General features: G+C 33.3%; 1 protein-coding gene across 2 annotated transcripts in view; it reads right to left on the bottom strand.

The window, feature by feature from the left end:
• Positions 1–5,651: 5,651 nt before the first annotated feature.
• Positions 5,652–20,649, bottom strand: part of HYCC1 (hyccin PI4KA lipid kinase complex subunit 1) — a 101,959-nt gene continuing 86,961 nt past the window's right edge. The window contains exons 11-12 of one of the 2 annotated variants that reach the window (XM_040472452.1): positions 8,786–9,081; positions 7,881–7,992 (exon numbers count right to left, since the gene is read on the bottom strand). In XM_040472452.1, the coding sequence (XP_040328386.1) occupies positions 8,813–9,081 (269 nt within the window). In that variant the 3' untranslated portion in view covers positions 7,881–7,992; positions 8,786–8,812. Of the gene's footprint in view, positions 7,993–8,785; positions 9,082–20,649 lie in introns of both variants that reach the window. The other variant, XM_040472451.1, reaches the window with a different exon arrangement.

The raw sequence follows: 20,649 nt of genomic DNA, 5'->3' as shown, positions 1-20,649 counted from the left end.
CATTATGCTAAGTGAAATAAAGTCAGAAGGTGGGGATAAGAGAGGGTAGGCAAAGTGGGTAAAGGGAATCAAAAGGTACAAACTTCCAGTTATAAAATAAATAAGCCCTGGGGATGTAATGTACAGCATGATGCCAAAAGTTATTAATATTCTACTATATGTTTGAAAGTTGTGAACAGAGTAGATCTTAAAAGTTCTCATCACAAGAGAAAAAAAAATGCTGTAACTAGATTTGTGATGATTATTTTGCAATATATACAAATATTTAATCATTATGGTACACGTGAAACTAGTATAATGTTATATGTCAATTATACTTCAACTTAAAAATTAATCTATCAATTAATTATTTTTTAAAAAGAAGTTTGTCTAGGGGCTTCTGGGTGGCTCAGTCAGTTTGGCGTCCAACTTCGGCTCAGGTCATGATCTCACAGTTTGAGTTTGAGCCCCGCGTCAGACTCTGCTGACAGCTCAGAGCCTGGATCCTGCTTTGGATTCTGACTCCTTCTCTCTCTGCCCCTCGCCCACTTGTGCTCATGCACACGCGCTCTCTCTCTGTCTCTCAAAAATAAATGTAAAAAAAAGTTTGTCTTTTTTTTTTCTTAAGTTTACTTATTTTGAAAGAGAGAAAGCACGAGTTGGAGAGGGACAGGGAAAGAGAGAATCCCAAGCAGGCTCTGCATTGTCAGCAGGGAGCCTGATGCAGGGTTCGAACTCACAAACCATGAGATCATGACCTGAGCCAAGATCAAGAGTTGGACGCTTAACTTACTGAGCCATTCAGGTTCCCCCAAAAGAAGTTCATCTTTCTACAAACAACTACCAGAGACACAAAGATAATCAATTCATTTCTCTCAGCTACTAGGCCAAATGTTAAGTTTGTTTAAGAATTAACTGAGGAACTTGTCAGAAATATAGGTTGCCATGCTTCACACTTCAGTTGTTTTGATTCAGGGGGATTAATACAAGGCCCCAGAATCTGTATTTTAAAAACCACAAGTTTTTTCTAATGCATGCTATATTTAGATCATGCTTAGAAAAATAATGCTTTCCTCCCTGCATACCAGCAAACATATGTGTATATGTATTATTGTATATATACACACATATATAATATATACACGTTATACACTGCTATATATGTATACAGAAACTTACCATACATACAAAACACCCATATTAAATGTTCCACACACTTCTTATGAAAATGGGATCATACACACACACACACACACACACACACACACACACACACACACACACATATGTATGAGATATATATATATATATATATATGTGTGTGTGTGTGTGTGTGTATGACATGATTTTTTCAGGGAACATTATATAGTACAATCTTTCTGAATCACCACATACAGATCTGCATTGTTTTTAACAGCTACATTATATTCCACTATATGCAAGTACCAATATTTATCGAGTTCTCTATTATTGGTCATTTAGTTGTTTTGTTTTGTTTTTGCTATTATAAGCAATGCTGCAATGAATACCTTTACACATTTGTGCTAAAATTTCTGTAGAATATAAGGACTGGAATAGACACAGAAGAGTAGAATTGCTAGGTGGGAGGGTGTATGTATTTTAAAGTTGGATAGATCCTGCTGAATTGCTCAATGACTTAGTTGTATCAATTTACACTCCTGTGGCAAATTAGCCGAAGATTGTTTTCCCCACACCTATACCAATACCAGTGTCAATCTCTCTCATTTTTATCTATCTGACACATAAAAAAAAAATGACAAAATCTTAATTTGCATTTTACCATGTTTTTAACATCAGAATAATCAGCACTTGGTTTACCACCGAAACACAATTATCTAAAGTTCTACAAAACATATCACAATTTATTTTTGGAAAACTTTTATTTTTATGTTAAAAATTAACTCTCTCACCTGTAAGACAGATGGGATGAATGAATTTCAAATATATGTCCACTATGTAGTATTTACTTAGTACCTCCTTTTACCAAGTAATACAAAAGGAAAGTGAGAGTCATAGAGCTGTGTTCAAGCCCTAGCTTTCCCACCCAGCAGCTACGTGACCTTGGGCAAGTCACCTGCCCTTTAGAGAGCTTCAGTTTCCTCTTTTGTAAAATGGGGATTCTACTCATTTTGTAGAATTGGTTTGAAGATGAAATGAGATTATAATTTTAATTATATATATTAGCTATTACCACTGCTACAATAACAATGCATGGGAAATTAGCAAATGACTAGAATTGTTTGTAAAGGCGTTTCCTAACAATTACAAAATAATTATATCAGTATTACCAAAGTCAGATTCTTTGAGATCAGTCAACGATTTATTGGGATTACTAAAGTCACTAGAAGAATATATATTTCATAGGGCTAATATACTGCTTACAACATCACTGTTGTGCTTCTCTCCAAATACTTTCCTAATAGTAGTTCAGGAAACATTTCCCAAATTACATAGTTCCTTAGCTAAAATGGAATTAGCCAAATATACAATCAAATCAACTACACACCAGGAATTTCTTTTCAAGTTTCTAAGACAGTCTTGTTTCTAAGCACACACAATAAAGCAATTCAAGTAATGCCATAGAGATTTCCTAGAGCCAATAAATGAAATTCTAAAATTTTACAGTAGTATAATATATTGGAGACTCCATCCTTCATTCTTTCCCAAAACTAATCCCAACCTAACTCACACATTCCTTAAATGGCTCAATACCCACTATGCAAAAAGTCCTATGTTCAGAACTAGGGGCATAAAACCTCTGTACTCAAGAGATAAAGACTCATATTAAAGATAAAAGGGCAAAGTTTTATTATCTATATTTGCCTGTGCTTCTGGTTTGATAAATAATGAGTCAATGGCACATGACCTACGGAGCTCATTTTCTCTTGGATGGACACCAATGAACTTACTTCCTATCCTTGGGCTGTGTAAAACATACAGCTGGAAATGAGATGTCATTGTCCTATGGCTTACTCCCAAAAGTTCTCAATGGCTCAACTCACCTAAGTCTTCCTCCTTTAACTTTCTTCCTCCACATCATGACTTTTGCAAAAATTTATGATGATTTTTAATGAGTAAAATGATCTGGAAAACATATTTTTTCAGTTTTTATTTCAATAAAACAAGAGGCAACACTGCTGTATAAAGTACTGCATAAGGACATTTACACAAATATACAAAACTTCAAAAAACTAAACTCCAGTTTATTTCCATAGCCTTAAAAATGTAGGGAGCACATAAAAATATGCAAAGTCATAGTTTATTCTTTAGGAATGTAAACTCCTGGAATACAATTAGAAACAAGTATATTTACTATGAAAAGATTAGTATCACTACAGGATTAGAAATAAAGATAAGCAGTACACAAAAAACCCTACATAAGAGAAAGCAAAGGTATGCAAAATAAGATCTTGAGTTTACTAAAAGAAACTTCATATTAAGACACAGATACTCTAGATCTCTACTATAAAAGAACACAAAAACATCTTCCAAAATGTTCACTGCTAGTCTTTTTAGATATGCACAAGTTACAAAATACAGAGGATAACATATTTATGTTCTCTGATAAAGAATTTAACAATATTAAACATAAATGTGAATAACTCAAGTACTGAGTATAATTTTACTAAGCAACTAATCTAAAAATATAAATTTCATGCTAAGTAAAGGACTAGAGAGTTTATATTTTTTATCCAAAGACTGGGAAGACACTATTATACATTTATTTCTATCTACAATGCTTAAGTGCCCATCAAATTATTCTTCTTTTTAATGGCTTTTTAAGAAACATTTTTTGTTACATTATTTATGATATAGATTTCCTTGATGTGCTTCCCTTTAACAAAGTGTAAATTTATTGTGCCTATAGAGTCAAATGTTAAACAGTCTTATTTTAAATATCTATTTAAAATTATGTCTCAGGGTACAATTTTTTTTCTCTATAATTTAAATGTAAAGGTTTTAACATTGTAATTTGAGTCTTCCAAAATAGGCAAAATCCCTTAAAACTGGTATCATTTTTATCTATTTTGGTTTAAAAAACATATTTCCCTTTAATTTTTTGTTTTGTTTACTAAGCAGTTGCTTCATAATTGAAAAAGGCAACAAAATACTGCTTTTTCAAAACAAACTTTGTCATCATTTAAGGACTGAGAATTTCTACCCTTCAAATCTACAGAGCTGCCTCAAAAAGTTCCATGGTGGAGTACAAGGGGTTCCAGGGTGCTCACCTGTCCTAGGTCCTCTGGGGACACTCCCTTGAACTTGATTCCAAAGGCAAGTCCCTACTCAATTCCAAAGGCAAATGCTGGGACCTACCTTCACTAGAATACCCCAGGTAGTTGAGTACTTGAAGAGTGAGAGGTTGGGTAATTTTAAGACTCCCTAATGGCTTAAAATGTGGAATGGAACTATAATTTTTGTTCAGATCCTTTGAACTATGGGGTGCAATTTCCCATTTGGGGCAGAATCCTTTTTGTGATAAAGATATAGAGGAGATCTGTGACCAAATGGTTACATTAGCATCTTTGTGAAAAAATGACCTAAAAAAGTCACCCCAACTTTAAAATCTGGAAAGCTGAGTAAGAGGGATAATTGTAATTGTTACCATAGTTAGCATTTATCCAATATTTATACTTGCTATAAAAATTTTCAAATGTATAACCCTTATTTGAAATAGTATCAAAGGTGCTATAAAATAATTTTACTGTCAACATAACTTCCAGGAAATCAACTCGTGGAAATTACTTGAAACAAAAATTCAGAACCACTCCACTAAGTAAGCCTTCAGAGTTCTTTAAAGAATATACACATGAAGATTTGTTGTGCATTGTATAAAACGGTGGTACCTCTTTCATACTTAAAATGGAGGCATCTACAGCTCTGATTCCATTTATAGTTAATATGAAAAATATAAAATGTTATAATTTTATTGTAAAAATAAATGAAAATCATTAAAAATTTAGAAGTAAGGATCTAATAAGTATCATAGACACTATTAAAAATTTATAAGCTATTAAAAACAATGAAGATTATAATATTTAGTATCTAACATATTTGATCTAGTGTTGTGAGACCACTGAAAATTCCAAATATTAGGTAGGTAATTTGTACTTTTGATACTCTCTTTTTAAACTTTAATGCACATAAAAATCACTTAAGGATCTTGTTAAAAGGCAGATTATGATTCAGGAGATTAAAAGTGGCTCTGAATCGCTTCTCGGCCTTTTGGCTAAGATCAAGTGTAAAAGTGGCTCTGAAATTCTACATCTTTAACAAGATGCCTAGTGATGCCAATGCTACTTACTGGTCCTCAGACTGTAGGAGTAGCAATGATCTAGAATAATACCAAAATGAGGTTCCATTACAGCAGTTGATCATTAAAATCTGATCTCTCATTTCTGCCAGCTGTTTCCTCAGATTTATTCTACAATGTTTCCTAAGCACTTGACTTGCTTAAAAGGCCAATCTTCTAAAATTAATTCTTAAGACTATTAATATTGTTAGTAGCTATATGCCTGAGGGAATTTTTTTGTTAAAGAATTAGAAAAAGACAAAAGGAAATTCACAGTGACATTTTACAAATATTTTAAATTGTACACAGGATTCCTGTTAAATTAATACAATATCAAGTTTCACGGTCTAGTCTTACCTTTTTTTTTTCTTTTTTTTTTTTAAACTACAGTTTATGGCAATAGATCTTATTCCATTTCTATTAGTGGAACTAAAAAACTCAAATTCACTTCTAATAAAAGCCATATTCTAGTCAAGATTAATGAATGAAAACTAGTTCATGCTTTTTGAAGATTTAAATTTAAAATGGTAGCCAAAGCAGTTATGATCAAAACTGCATTCATAGCGTATGCTTTAGCACTCTTTAGGACATACAAATTTTTCACATTTGAGCTCTGCATAAGCAGGCACAAAAGGAAAACTAACATTTTCTGTGCAACTACAGCTAGGGACTGTGAATAAGGAAACCACTGTGCATTAATAGTGAAGGAGACAAAGAGGGGACAGACAGGCCTTCCCTCCCAGTCAATTTACCCTTATCCTCAGCCCTGCTTTCTTTCTCTCCCTCTGAATTATTAGTTACATACACTTGATTTACAGGGAGCCTTGACCACAGCTAAAAGGATGAGCACTAGCAAATACTACATTTTACATCTATCTAGAGGTCACACAGTTCTCTACAGCTACATACAAGTTTGTTTTGCTTCTGCCATATTGCCTTTTTTGTTTTTATTTTTTGGTTGGGGGCAACTACATTGATTATTCTTTCTACCATGACAAGAACATTTAAACTAGGCCCGTTCACAAACAAATTATTTAACTTCTTTCATATTTTACAATTCTAAATTTAAGAGCACAAACATAAATAAACCTAAATTAATTACATAAATGTCCTTTGTCCATATTTCATTATGCTTTCTTTCATGACATTTTATAGATGAAAAATTTACCTAATTTCCTTCATTTGCTGACAAACAATTCAATATTATATGGTTGACGCCGGTGTCTTGAGAGCTGTGTTGCACGATTTACGATGATTTCCAGGAAGACTTCAATGATGTGTACTTTGAATTCTAGGAAACCAAACTACCTAGGATTTCCAAAGTCAAGCAGCAGGGTAAGTCAGCTTCATGGCTGATTACGTTTTAGGAATTGAAAGGGATTTTCACCTGCTCAATCCAGATCAAATACTTCAAAACAACACATCTACTGGCAATCTGATTTTTTATATAAAAATGTTCCAAAGATAACAACAGAAATCCCTCTACCCTTCCCCTGGAATTACATAATAGTCTAGGTACTGAGTTACGAGGCTTTTTCCAGTGCTTTATATAAATGATTCCACTAATCTTAAGGACAATCTGATTACAAACATTTTTATCAGGTACTTTTCATACACATCATTTTTGTTTTTTTAACATGCCTGATTTTCAGACTGCCCTGTTGTGCAGTCAGCTACAGAATTCCTGGAGTTGCACCCTCTGCCTCCTTTCAAAAACAGCTCCCATGCATGAGATTCCCTTTTACGCTGAAGGCCAAACATACAACTACCAAAATAGGAGTTATTAAAAAATAAGAACTCACAACCTCACGAGATGTCCCCAATTTGATCAGACAACTTGCCAAAATGTATTGTGACACTGACCATCTTAGACCATAGAAACAAATAAAGAAAAAAAAAAAAAAGACTCAAATCAAGGGGGGAAAATACACCCAAGAAATAACAGAACCACGTTTGACCTTATTACAACCTACACGTTATTCCCTTCATAAGGTCAAGGTAGCCTTTAGAATTTAAGACACAAGGGCTCCTGCCTGGGACAGGGATGAAAGATGCTGGGTGCTTTCATAAAGAAGCAGAGTCATATTTCTAGATTCACTAGTTAGGTGGGAAAACTATTACAAATTAATCTGTAGACAAGGTAATGCTGATACTAGGAGGTCTCTGCTGACCTGATGGATGCTTCACTGGAAGTTCAGTCCTTTCAGAAACGTAAATAAGCTTTTCTTCTTGGAGACTACAAGCAGAAAACCTATTGGCATCTGTCCCAGGCCCACAGCCAACAGCAGATGATGGGTTATGTGGGACTGTGACACCACTGACTTGTTCAAAGGATTTACTGAATACAGTTGCAGCTGTCTTAGCCAAACCATGGCTACAAGGTTTAGGCAGAGATTGGCTGGTAGTTAATGTCAGTCTCTTCAAAGAGAGAAGCTCAAGATTCTCACTTTGGGCTCTCTGAGTTTGTTTTCGGGCAAAGTGGTCTTTGCAAGACTCCCCTGTGGTTTCTTTTTCTTTTCCTCCAGTTTTGCTTCCTCCTGACCGTCTCTGAGTCTTTCCTACACTTGTCTTGTTACTAGAATTGTTACTACTGTTTGATAAACCCGATTGGCTAGTACTAGACGCAGCCCGGGAATAAAATCCCTCGTCAACTTCAGATATCTCCATGAGTTCTTCTTGACCTGTTAATTCTGTATTTCCTAAACAAAGAAATAATAAAGATTAATTAATATTAAGTATCTTAAATAATTCTTATTTCATGATTAATACCAAATCAATGATACTTTAAACTTTAGCATAATTACATAAAACAACCCATTATAGACCGAAATTAAAGGATAAATTGAAACATTGTATAAAATGTAAAAAATAGTTCATTGTAACTAAATAAGAGTAATTTAGAGTGTATTAAACAAAAAGCATGCCATAACACCCCCCACCCTCCATGTTTTAAGAAAGATTTCTCTTCCAGTTCATGCAAAAGATCAGAAACAATTAAGGAAAATATCACACAGTAAAACTAGGGGTAAAGTCTCCCCAAGTAGCAAAGCAATATAAAATCGAAGCTCTTACCAAGGAATTTTAAAAAAATGGTATTAAGATATTTTAAAGATTTTTTTAAAGGTTGCATTCTACATTCTAGATTATTTTACAAAGATGAAAAAAAATAGACCTAAGTATCACAAGTTCAAACTTGTTAAAATTCTATATACATTATCCTTCAAATCAAAGATGTTAAAAATATAAAGATAAAATATAATGTTAGATCTCAAAATATAAGCAGAAAATTACTGTGGAAGTAATCTTCTGCCTTAGTTTTTATAACAGTTTATTCAGAGAAAATATAGGTACGACCATTCCAAAGAGCATTAGATCATTGAGAAATTGTGGTGCATAATTCATGCATTTTGATTATTAGATGACATGCAAAATTTCTGTGACTGTGCAACTGTTGCTTAAGACATGCAGCAGTGGCCCTGTGCCATGAGATACCTTGGAGGGCAGCTAGAAAGTGCTCTGCTAAAACTGCACTCTGCCAGGTGAGTTTATTCCATCCTCCATCATTTTTCTTACAGATTTTTGCCTCCTGATCTCTGGCAAGCCTTTGCTCTCAGTTCTAGGATCTGTGGCTGTTTCCTGCACACCCTGTATATGCTGAGCATCAATGTCTCCTAGTGTTCTGCCTTTTTCCCCATTCCCGGTTCTCTCTCCGGCCACATTTGTGACACTAATCTCAGGAATGACAAGGATGCCCAATTCACTGGTATCATTACTGTTGTCAGGTTGCTCTAGAATTGAAGATGATAAGACAAAATGATGGCTGAAAACAAAACAAACTAAAAATGCAAAACAAGAAAAACAAAAGATCCAAAACAAAAATTGGACAACTGAATGTTATGAATTAAGCCAAATATCTGCACTGTGGAAATTTCCATAATTTTCGTTACTTTGACAGCACTGGAAACAGCAGGGTCATGTTCTTTAATTTTAAATGACAATGAAAAAACTCACAGAGCATCAACTCATGTTCTGCATTTTTTCACACACACATTTGACACGGACCATGAAACAGAAATTTTTTTGTAAATCAAAATAGAATTTCTATTGTTTAAAGATAGTATTGTAACCACTGGAACTTAGGTCAAGCCCTGGGCAAATGTTCCAGGATGTACAGCCAAAACTCTGGCTCTTGTCAACATTAGGAACCAAGACACCTAGGAATTCCCCTTGTACATTTAAAATTCTATTTTTTTAATTAAATTACAATGAGGCTGACCTAATAAACTACAAAATTGGGAAAATGATTATTCACTCATAATATCAAGGTTACTAATGCTGCAAGTCAGTTTTTATCTCACACACCAATCATTGTGTGTATTAGTAAATATTAATGCAGCTATAATACAATTAAATATTCTATTCCTTCAGATTTGTACTCATACCATAAATTTAGGCCAGCCTGTAACAGTTCATTACTAAGCTGGAGAAAAATAAAAATGGATTGGAAAAACAACTTGGCTGTTGGTCCTTTATTCTGAAAATAGCCATTGTAATCAAAACAAAGGAATGGAACTCCTAACCAGCTAAAACTTGTAAACATTTTATTCTGTGTCTTAAATCACAAAGCATGGCTTTATTTAAAGTTGCCAAGGAAATATCTGTAATAAATGGAAAAAAATAACATAAATATATCTACCATGGGTCATAATGAAAATTAAAGTTCAAAACAACACAAGACTATGTAAAACAGTACATGCTCTTAAAAAAACGTGGAACACAAATCTGTTTGAGAGATACTACCTACTACTTTCAAATGTTCCTCATGATAGGATTATCAAGCTCCCATTCATGGTGCTAAAGCATGTGAAACAATAATAGGTAGTAAAAGAATGGAGGCCAGAGCCACATACTCTTAAGGATCTCAAACTTTGCTACACACTGTTATCACCTGGGAGTCTTTAAGAACTACTCCTACCAGGCTCTCAAGCTAGACATTTTGATTTAATTAGTATGAGGTATGACCTAGACATTGGGATTTTTAAAAGGTCCTAGTGACTAGTGTGCAGCAATGTTTGAGAACCAATGCTCTATTCTAACAAATTCTTTCAAATTTTGAAAACTTAAAGCAAAAGTTATAATGAATGTCCTAGGTACTTCATACCCAGCAGCAATACGCACTTCAGGAGGTCCTTGAAGCTTCATGTTACCCTGGGCTGGAGGGCCAATGTGCTGGTATAATAATTTCCCATTTACTTAGAGCTTCACAAACCTCTGACTAGAGGTTCTCTAAATGAAATGTTTATTTCCTAAACAGGCCAAAGCATGTTAGTGAGGTAGTTTTACCTCCATGAGATTAAAAAATTCCAACAGGGCCTATTTCCCCTGGCTAATAGCTATCTTCAAAGTAAAGGCAAGTAAAAATCTGAGGTAAATGCCAGAAGCCACTGCAACTGAGAGTAAAATCATCATGGCGCTGTTGGGTGACAGGCAAGACCTGTCCATTTATGTTATAGAAGGTTTTTCACAAAAGATCTATTAAAGGGACTATCTAGTCCAAAAAAAATTGTGAACTGTAGAAATATCCAGACATAGCAAAGCCAATGAATACTAAAATTTAACAAATTTTAAAAGATATTCATTGGTGGCCTAACAGAATAAAAAACAACACAACTTACATTTGAACGGCAGTAAACAGCTTTTTTTTAGAGTATTTGGGTATATTATTCAATTATATTCTCTCCCATTTACAGACAAGGAAACTGAAGTTCAGAAAGAATTAACTATTCAGCGGGTGAGTTAACAGCAAAATCTTTTGACTCCAAATGTCAATTCTAACATACTATAGTCTAACTCTAACATATTATAGTCTAACTCTTCAATTCATTCGAAATCAATTTGAGTTAAATTCTCAGGAAAGTTACAGAATAAAGATAACTACATAACTCCAACATTTGCTACATGATTTTGCTCTCTATTTTTTCTCCAGTTTCTTCCCCCACATGTGACCCAATCCCCCTGAACACACTTTCTTACCAGTCTTGCTATTCCCTAGACCTGGAATGCTCTTCCCCACATAGCTACTTCCATGGCTCATCTCCTTACTTATTTCAGGTCTTTTCTCAAAAATCTCCTTCTCAGTGAAACCTTCCCTGATCATCCCATCAAGTTTCAATGTCCCCCATATTTCATACACTCTCTTCTCTACTTTGTTTATTCTCAGCACTTAATCACTCTCTAATACAATTATTTATTTATCATGTCCCATGAGGGCAGGGACTTTCTTCTGGTCACTCCTGCATACCTTGTACCTGAGAAAGTAGCTTGCATATAGTTGGTGCCCAATTAACATTTGCTTGATAAATTAAATGAATGTCCTGTTACATGGTGATATTATTAAAAACAAAAAAGGTGAAAAATCATGGAGAAGACATGACAAAGATAAACTAGGAAAGTGTTACCTGACTACATAAAAAGAAAAAAATAATATACAGCTTATGCTAATAAGAATTTTTAGATGGCAGAGAAAAGCAAAGTCTCTTTTGGAAAAGTGAAGTAGCCGCTTCTAAATGCAGGTTTAGTAAAATGCTTAATAATGTCCAAAATATACATTTTTTAAATTTACAGTTCAAAATAAATTATATTATGCTCTAGATAAAATAGCAAAGGAGAAGAAGTTAATCTTTCTTTAAGAAAATTAGAGAGGAGATGTTTTAAGGGAATAAAGGTATTAGAAAATAGAACATAATGTTTGAAAGCCCAGAATCTAATGTTAAATCTATGCAAAAAGGGGCATGGTTGTTCTATGCCTATAAAAAACAATACTTACATTTGACTTCAAATAATTTGAAAAGTTCAAAAAAGATCCAAAGAGAAACGTCTCAAAGAATAGTTTATTTGTATAACCTCTACAAACAGGTAAACTTCTCTCCACATACAGAAATAAGGAGAGTTAAAGAATACTTTAAAAGACATTTCCAAATTGGTTCTCAAAGGCACTCAAATCATTTTTCCCTAAAAAATTTCTTCCAGCTTTGAGAAAAAAAAAAAGGTAAAACAAATTGCAAATATCATTAAAACTGATCACGAAAAATTGTGATTTCCCTCATATGTAATCTTATCCCAAATATCTATCCCATTACATCACTCATGAAGCTCCTTATCCTAGCTATAGCTTTTTTTTTTTATGGCTTCCCTATTTACTAAAAGTGACAACTTAAATAAAGGAATATCATTTATCCATAGACTCTACACAGCTTTGTACTAAGACTACTTTGTAAGTCAAAAGGAATCTGGTTATGACCCAAGGCACTTACAGTATTTTATAAATATGTGTGAAAATAATAAAATAAGCCAAAGCTTTAAAAATTAACCTATCCTTTAAACATCTGCATCATGCCATTTTGACATTATGAAAAGTATTTTTGAGTAAGCTCTAAAATAAAGTGATATACATTCCTTTGCAATTTATAAGATATAAATATTTTAAATGTCATAATATATTTGAACAGCTTCATACCTTTTAATCTAGTCAGCTTATGTTTATAATTTATCCTATTCAGTAGAAGAAAAATGCTATCTATAGTCATTAAGCTATTCATTGCAGTGTTATCTATAATAGCAAAAAGTTAGAAACAAATTATTTAACATGTTAAGGAAATGGTTGAATAAATGATGGAATATCAAGTCAATGTAGTATTATGTAGCCATTAAAACAACTGGACTTACTAGGAGAACTTAGGAAAATGTCTGACAACATTAAATGAACAAAAGCAAAACATCAAAAATTTTAAATAGAGCACAACTATGAAAAATACATATACATATGCAAAAACCTATAAAATGATAATTCTTTAAGAATTGGGATTAAAAGTGAATATCCCTCTACTCAGTTTACTATCATGTTGTTACAGTGTTTTTCAAAAAAAGAAGGAATGAATTGCTCAGTCTATATTATAAATTTCTTTATCATTCATTCACTCACTTATGCATTCAACTACTATGTATTGAGCACCTATTATATGCCAGACAATGTTTTAGATGCTGGGGATACAATGGCCAACCAAAGACCCTGCCCTCCCAGAGCCTACACTACAGTATGGGAATTAAGGAAACAACAGAATTTTAGATGGAAAATACAGTGAAGAAAATAAGCATAATGGGAAAGAGTAAAGAAGGATGGTAGGGGAGAAAGTCTACTTAAGATGAATGGTCTGGGGAGACCTCTTTGAGAAAGGGATATTTGAGATGTGATCTGAATGATGAAAAGTCACTGTCTACATAATGATGTGGAAGAAGACAGTTCAAGCTGGCACTTTCTTCTCATCTTTCAAACCTCTGCTCAAATATCTCAAATTACTAGTATGAACCTCCTAAGACAGAAATGGCTTAGTGTGTTGAAGAATTAGAAAGTAAGATGAGTCTGGTCTTCACTTCAGGTCAAAGTGATAGGCAAGATACCATATCACCTATGCCAAAGTGTAGACCTTGTATTTTGTTCTGATTGCAATGCACACCCATTGACAGGTACACAGATAAACTGTGTGTATTTTATTAGCATTTCTTATCAACAGAAGTCTTACTTATGTAACACAAAATATTGAGTATGAAGCGTGCCCTGGGTTAGAAAAAACAGCACTGTAACAATCTATAGCCTGGGCCAGCAATTTGCAAGGCAGATTATAAGAAATCAAAGCTGCCATAGAAACACGGAATAAGGACCCTGCAGTTAATGAGCTGCAATCTGAGTAAAGACATCAACAAACATTAAGACTTAGAAATATGGGTCCTGAAGCCAGAAGGAGACGTTCCAGATAAAAAAGAGCAGTCTGGGGCACCAAGAAAAACACAGTATGGACTAGAATGATTTATTTTTTTTTAATTAAAAAATTTAATGTTTATTTATTTTTGAGAGAGAGACAGACAGAAACAGAGCATGAGCAGGGAAGGGCACAGACAGAAGGAGACACAAAATTGGAAGCAGGCTCCAGGCTCTGAGCTGTCAGCACGGAGCCTAATGCCGGGCTTGAACTCATAAGCCATGAGATCATGACCTGAGCTGAAGTTGGATGCTTAACTGACTGAGCCACCCAGGTGCCCCTAGAATGATTTATTTATAAACATACTGCTTAGGAGCTATTCCCTGTTTCCTTAAGAAAATATCAGTCAAGTCTTTAGCTTTTGTTGTGTATATAGGAAATGATACAATTCTTCTTACTGAGGCTGATACAGTCATTCTCAGTAATTTCTTTTGTTGTCCTTATTAGGTCTCAGGTTAAAAAAAAATCTCTTTGAGATGTGTAACATATGGATGCTGCCAGAACAGGTGAATCCTTCATGATGATAAAAAATCCTCATGACCAGACACACCAAAACCAGGTAAGCAACATGTATTACAAAACTATCTATAAAAGCTTTTTTCTTCTTCTGTGTGCAATGTGTAACAAATGCTCCTAAAAGTGTGATGGTTGGGGAGCGGGGGGGGGGGGGGGGGGTTAAATCCTTAACCATAGCAAGAACTCTTCCTTAATGGAAGGCCTCCTTAACAAAAAATGTAGAACACAATAATTTACAAATAAGTGTTTTTGCCTCATAAGACCAATAATTTTGAAATATTTTGCTACCCTGCATAGAAAAGCATTTTTATTTCATTTTCCCTAGAAATAGACTAAGATTTTTTTGTTTTCTTCTAAAGTTGGCTAAGCCAGGATATCTGAGGCTTTTCTCTTTCAACCTAATGTTTATTTATATGTGTCAATTGTACAACATGATATTTTAGCTCTGGCTAATCTGTCCTTTTTCTTGTGATCATCTAATATTTCCTAATATTTTATTTTGTCCTCCATGACCATAAAGATTCATACCAAGAGTGCCAGTTAAAATTCATGCAGAGCTAATTTTGGTTAGAAAGAAATGCTTATTTTTGGTCCAAATGTTTTATCATCTATATCAGGAAAGGAAAATTTATTCCTCAAATAGTATTTTAGAATCTGAAAATAATGGAGCATCTCAAAATGATTCTAAAAACATTTCAACCTTTTTATAAAACTGCCAGATCATTTTTTCTAATTTCCTTAACAAGTAAGGCAACTTTTAAAATAAATACATAAGCATTATACATTTCTATCTACAGATGTGAAATTCCAATAACCAATTCTTAAGAGTTTGCTATGTTTGGTTTAAAATTATGAGTTCTGTGTTTATCAAAATGCTTTCATAACTATTAGCAATTTTGTTTCTCCTCAACTGAATGTTTTTCTCATAAATTCATAAAATCAGATTCACAAAATAAACGTGACATCTCAAGACTTATGACATTCATGGGGCGCCTGGGTGGCTCGGTTGGTTAAGCGTCCAACTTTGGCTCAGGTCATGATCTCATGGTCCGTGAGTTCGAGCCCCGCGTCGGGCTCTGTGCTGACCGCTCAGAGCCTGGAGCCTGTTTCAGATTCTGTGTCTCCCTCTCTCTCTGCCCCTCCCCTGTTCATGCTCTGTCTCTCTCTGTCTCAAAAATAAATAAACGTTTAAAAAAAATTAAAAAAAAAAAAGACATGACATTCATAATGTCATAATATAGGAAGAGTCTACCTTAAATGTTTGGAAATATTTACAAATAATAATTTTCTAAAATATTTAACTGAAATACACTTCTTATAATTATTCAGACTTGTTCAACAGTTAGATATTTAGTGATAATCAAATTAATAATAATTTCTATATCAATAAATTATTTTCCAACATGAACTGCATCTTTTTATTGTTCTTTTTCTTTTCTCATCTAATATGTTAGTACTAAACCACTAGAACAAATTAAAACAAATCACACTTTTCATCATTTTTAAAAAGTATAATCACAGATCTCTTTGAATTTTGCTATAATCATTTAAATTTATTTAAATATCCCTTAAATAGAAACTTAATGCTAAAAATGTGATCAAACTGCTATAACAACATGAAACTTCACTTTTTTAGACTTAATCTATGTAAACTGTATTTAATTTTATTTTTCACTTAAACATTTCATATAATTTATTAAGTACCCTAAAATCCTCAGTGTACTTATTTTGTATTATTAAGTTGAAGACTTAAATATATATGTAGTTCTTTTTTTTAGTTCTTTTTCACTACTTAAAACTTTGTATTGTTGACTAAATCAAAGTCATGAAATACAATGTTATAAAAGGACCTAATTTATAAATACTGTTCTTATTATTGATACCTACCTGGGCAAACAGTTGTAACAACAAATAAATGAGAAATACAAATTCAATCTATTCTATTTTCATGTTAATTTGGGATTAAGTGAGACAACAGGTATTAAAACAACCTTCTAAAAAGCCCAGACTGTAACAGTAATATAAATGTCAGATTAGGATACTATACTTCAGGGCTGCAAAAATTACCAAAAAAAAAAAAAAAAAAAATCATTAAGTTGGTTGTTACTATTATATAACACATGTATACTTTTGTGTCTGATACTTACTCACACTAAATGTTTATCTCAAATTGAGAAAATCCAAACTATAAGTTTCAAAAAACATCATTTTATGGAAAAACTCAAATACAGGACCATGTGAATAGCAAGCTAGCTAATAAAAACTTACCAAGAATACAATTATGGTGTAGCTAATGAAACAAATTAAATAGTCCTTAATGAGTTAACAATCGGCTTTTATGTAATGCTTTGAATCATACCAAATGTTTTTCACTTACTTGCCTCATTATCTCACAAATAAATGCACAAGTAGAAACAATGGTGGGCAGTAATAAAGAATTGGGATTTCACTAGATAAGCCTTTTTATTAGATAACCAGTTGGCAAAAATTATAAGCACTCATTATTTGCAACCATAACTTAATTAGGGGACTTTTCTAGAACAAAGAAGTATATTTTAACAAGTGTTTTAAAAGAACAGAGAAAAGTTGGTTACCTTCTTCCAAGTATAGATATTTTTTTTTTAAGTGGAAGAAGAATGAGTCATAATGGTTGGTGGGGGTGGGGGGCACGGGGAGACAGACAAAAAAACAGCAATTAAATTTGTTCTGGAAGAGGAGAGGGAATGGAAAAAGTACAAGGAAATAAATAAGTACAGATTGTATAATAGAACCTTAAAGTGGTGGAAAATCATTCAGGGATTTAAGAAAAAGGTCTATTAATAGCTGAAATGGTAGATGATGAAGAAAGCTTTTAGAAGTAACATTTAAGAATTACTATAGAATTGAAGCATAATTGTAAAGAGATATTTTCTGTTTTCTTTTTAGCTACTTATGTTTATTTTTTAAAGGAAATATATATGTAATAGAATTGCATTTTTATTATTAATTTAAAACTTTCAATAATCTTTTTCACTATTTTATCTTCTTTTTAATTGGAGTTTTCATTTTGATTCTTGCTTTGGTTATAATCTACTCTTTCTTCCCTTACCTTAATCCTTTTTAAGTGATTATTATTATCCTTTCCTAGTTGCATTTTACTTTCAAATTATAACTTTCTAAATAACCTTCAATCTGTAGGTCATCTGAAAATCTAGGTTTAAAAAATATACACTAAGTAAAACACAATATACTCAAAAGAATTAATAATATATAAATAAAACTATTAATTCTGACATGATGACCCTTAAAAGTCAAAAGCAGCAGTTCTACATTGTAATTTTACTTTCCAAACATATGTATTGGCATGGAATTACAAAGTCATTAAACTTTTCTCAGAAATGTATACACAAATTTTAAAAAGTTTAAAAACACAACATTAAGTTAAGCCGTATCAGTACAATAGTAAAATAATCAAGTGAGAAGTGGGGGGAAATTAGGCAAATGTGCTAATTGTCAAACATGTCTAAGTTAATAAGTCTGTAGAAACCAAACTTTCCTTAAAAGTCACCCTATTTAGTTGATATGAGGATACACTGTCTGGTCAAAAGTAAAATTACAGGGCCTTACAAATGTACCTCTCTGCCATAGGATGTTGATAGTGGAGGAGGACATATATGGGGGGGAGGGGGACGTGGCAGGAGTCACAGGGTACATGGATGTTGCACTTGCCATTCAATTTTGCTGTGAACCTAAAACTGCTCTAAAAAATAAAGTCTATTATTATTATTATATAAATAAAGGGCCAAGCAAATAAAACTGATCAAAATATAATCCTAGAAATTTGGATTGTTTTTCAATAGTAATAAGAATATAAATTCTGAAATGTGTGGAAATGTTAAAACTATTAATTTTTTACCTTTCAAAAGAATACTTTCCATTAAAACATAAGCTTTGGATAATTCTTTTTTTTTTTTAATTTTTTTTTCCAACGTTTTATTTATTTTTGGGACAGAGAGAGACAGAGCATGAACGGGGGAGGGGCAGAGAGAGAGGGAGACACAGAATCGGAAACAGGCTCCAGGCTCTGAGCCATCAGCCCAGAGCCTGACGCGGGGCTCAAACTCACGGACCACGAGATCATGACCTGGCTGAAGTCGGACGCTTAACCGACTGCGCCACCCAGGCGCCCCTGGATAATTCTTAACTTAAAGAAAAGAATGGCAGATCTGCAATACATTCTAGAAGAGCTCAGGAAAAAAAAAATTTAATGTAAGAAATTAAAACTGTTCCAAATTAACTTTAAAATCACTAAAATATCAGTTAGCATTTGCTGTAAAGGTAGTTTTTTTCTGTTACAATAAGAGAAAAGAATATATGTGATTAATTGTTCTAATTTAATGCATTTGTTTGCATATATAATTTTTGGTGACCCAGATATGCAAACATACTAATATATGACTTAATTATCTATATTCTTTAATAACAAGAGATGGAAAGAAAATAAGCAAACAAAAAAAGAAATTCTGCTTGGCTGCTTCCATAGGAGAACCTCATTTACTCCTCTCCCTCTTCTCCCCAGATAGGCTGGAAAAAGGAGAAAAAATGTCCATCAATGGATGGATGAAGAAAATGTGCTATGTATACAACAAAATATTATCCAACCATAAAAAAGAAGGAAATTTTGTCATTTGCAACAATGTGGATGGATCTTGAGGGCATTATGCTAAGTAAAACAAACCAGAGTAAGACAAACACCATATGACCTCATTTGTATGTGGAACACAAACAAACACACCAAACTCATAGATACAGAGAACAGATTGATGGTTGCCAGAGGCAGAGGTCAGGGGTGGGGTGGGGTGGGCAAAATGGGTGAAAACAGTTACCAGGTATAAACCTCCAGTTATAAAATAAGTAAGTCCTGGGGATGTAAGGTATAGCATGGTGACTATAGTTAATAATACTGTATCATATATTTGAAAGTTGCTAGATCTTAAAAGTTCTTATCACAAGAAAAAAAATGTGTAATTATGTGTAGCAATGGATAGTAACTAGACTTGGTAGAGTCTAGAGTGGTGGTCATCTTGCAATATACACATATATTAAATCATTATGTTGTACACCAGAAATTAACATAGTATTACTAGTCAATTATATCTCAATTTTTGAAAAAGACATATATATAAGAAAACAGAAAAGAAAAAGGGAAGAGACCCACGGAAAGAAAAAAGGGCCAACTGCTTTCTTCTTTCCTGGCACTAACAATAACAAAGAAAGAGACAAGGAAAAAAAAAGAAATATGCCTTAAGTTCATGTGTCTTGTCCCTTCTCTATCCCCAGCCCTCATCATCACTGTTTTAGAGTTGCATATTCCATGTTCCTACTGTGTGATACAGTTTGGGGTCTGATATGAAATCCCTCCTCCTGCGAGGGTTGGTGTGGTAAGAGAGTGGTAAGGATACAGGTGGAACAGGAAACAGTTTCATAAAATAAAGAAGCTCTAAATGTGCTCTCACAGAGTCATAAACTAAACCTACATCCTATAGCACTATGCTTCAGAAACATTATGGGATGAAAGCCTTTTGTGGTTCACCCTGAAATCTACAAACCCCCTTTAACATTGTTTCTGCAAAAATTAATGTAAAAGTAAATTTTGTTAAAATTTATATAATTAATATATAAAAAAATCCATTTATAACTTAAGAATTGCCTATATATTTAACAACCAAAGCACAGTTACCTATCTTCCCCACAAGAAGCCAGTGGGCTAGAAAGCCCAGAACAATAAGGTGTTCAAGTAGGAATCAGGATCACAAAGATGGAAAACAGTAGTTTTTAATTCAATAGGATGGGATTAACAATGAAAAACAGCGCTCTGGAAAGGGAAGCCAAGACTACCCTTAAAAGGGAGAATGCAACCTACCTGTAGAGATAAATAAGTATCTTAAAGTAGGAGTATTTTAGTCACTGGAAAAAGAGAATTCACAACTACAGAAGAGTGGTAAACAAGATAAGCCATATTCTATAATGTCTCCGTGAACCTGA

The sequence above is a fragment of the Herpailurus yagouaroundi genome, unplaced genomic scaffold (genome assembly GCF_014898765.1).
Source record: "Herpailurus yagouaroundi ecotype Mexico unplaced genomic scaffold, PumYag 100, whole genome shotgun sequence".
Lineage (NCBI taxonomy): Eukaryota > Metazoa > Chordata > Mammalia > Carnivora > Felidae > Herpailurus > Herpailurus yagouaroundi.
This window is presented reverse-complemented; position numbering and strand designations above follow the sequence as displayed.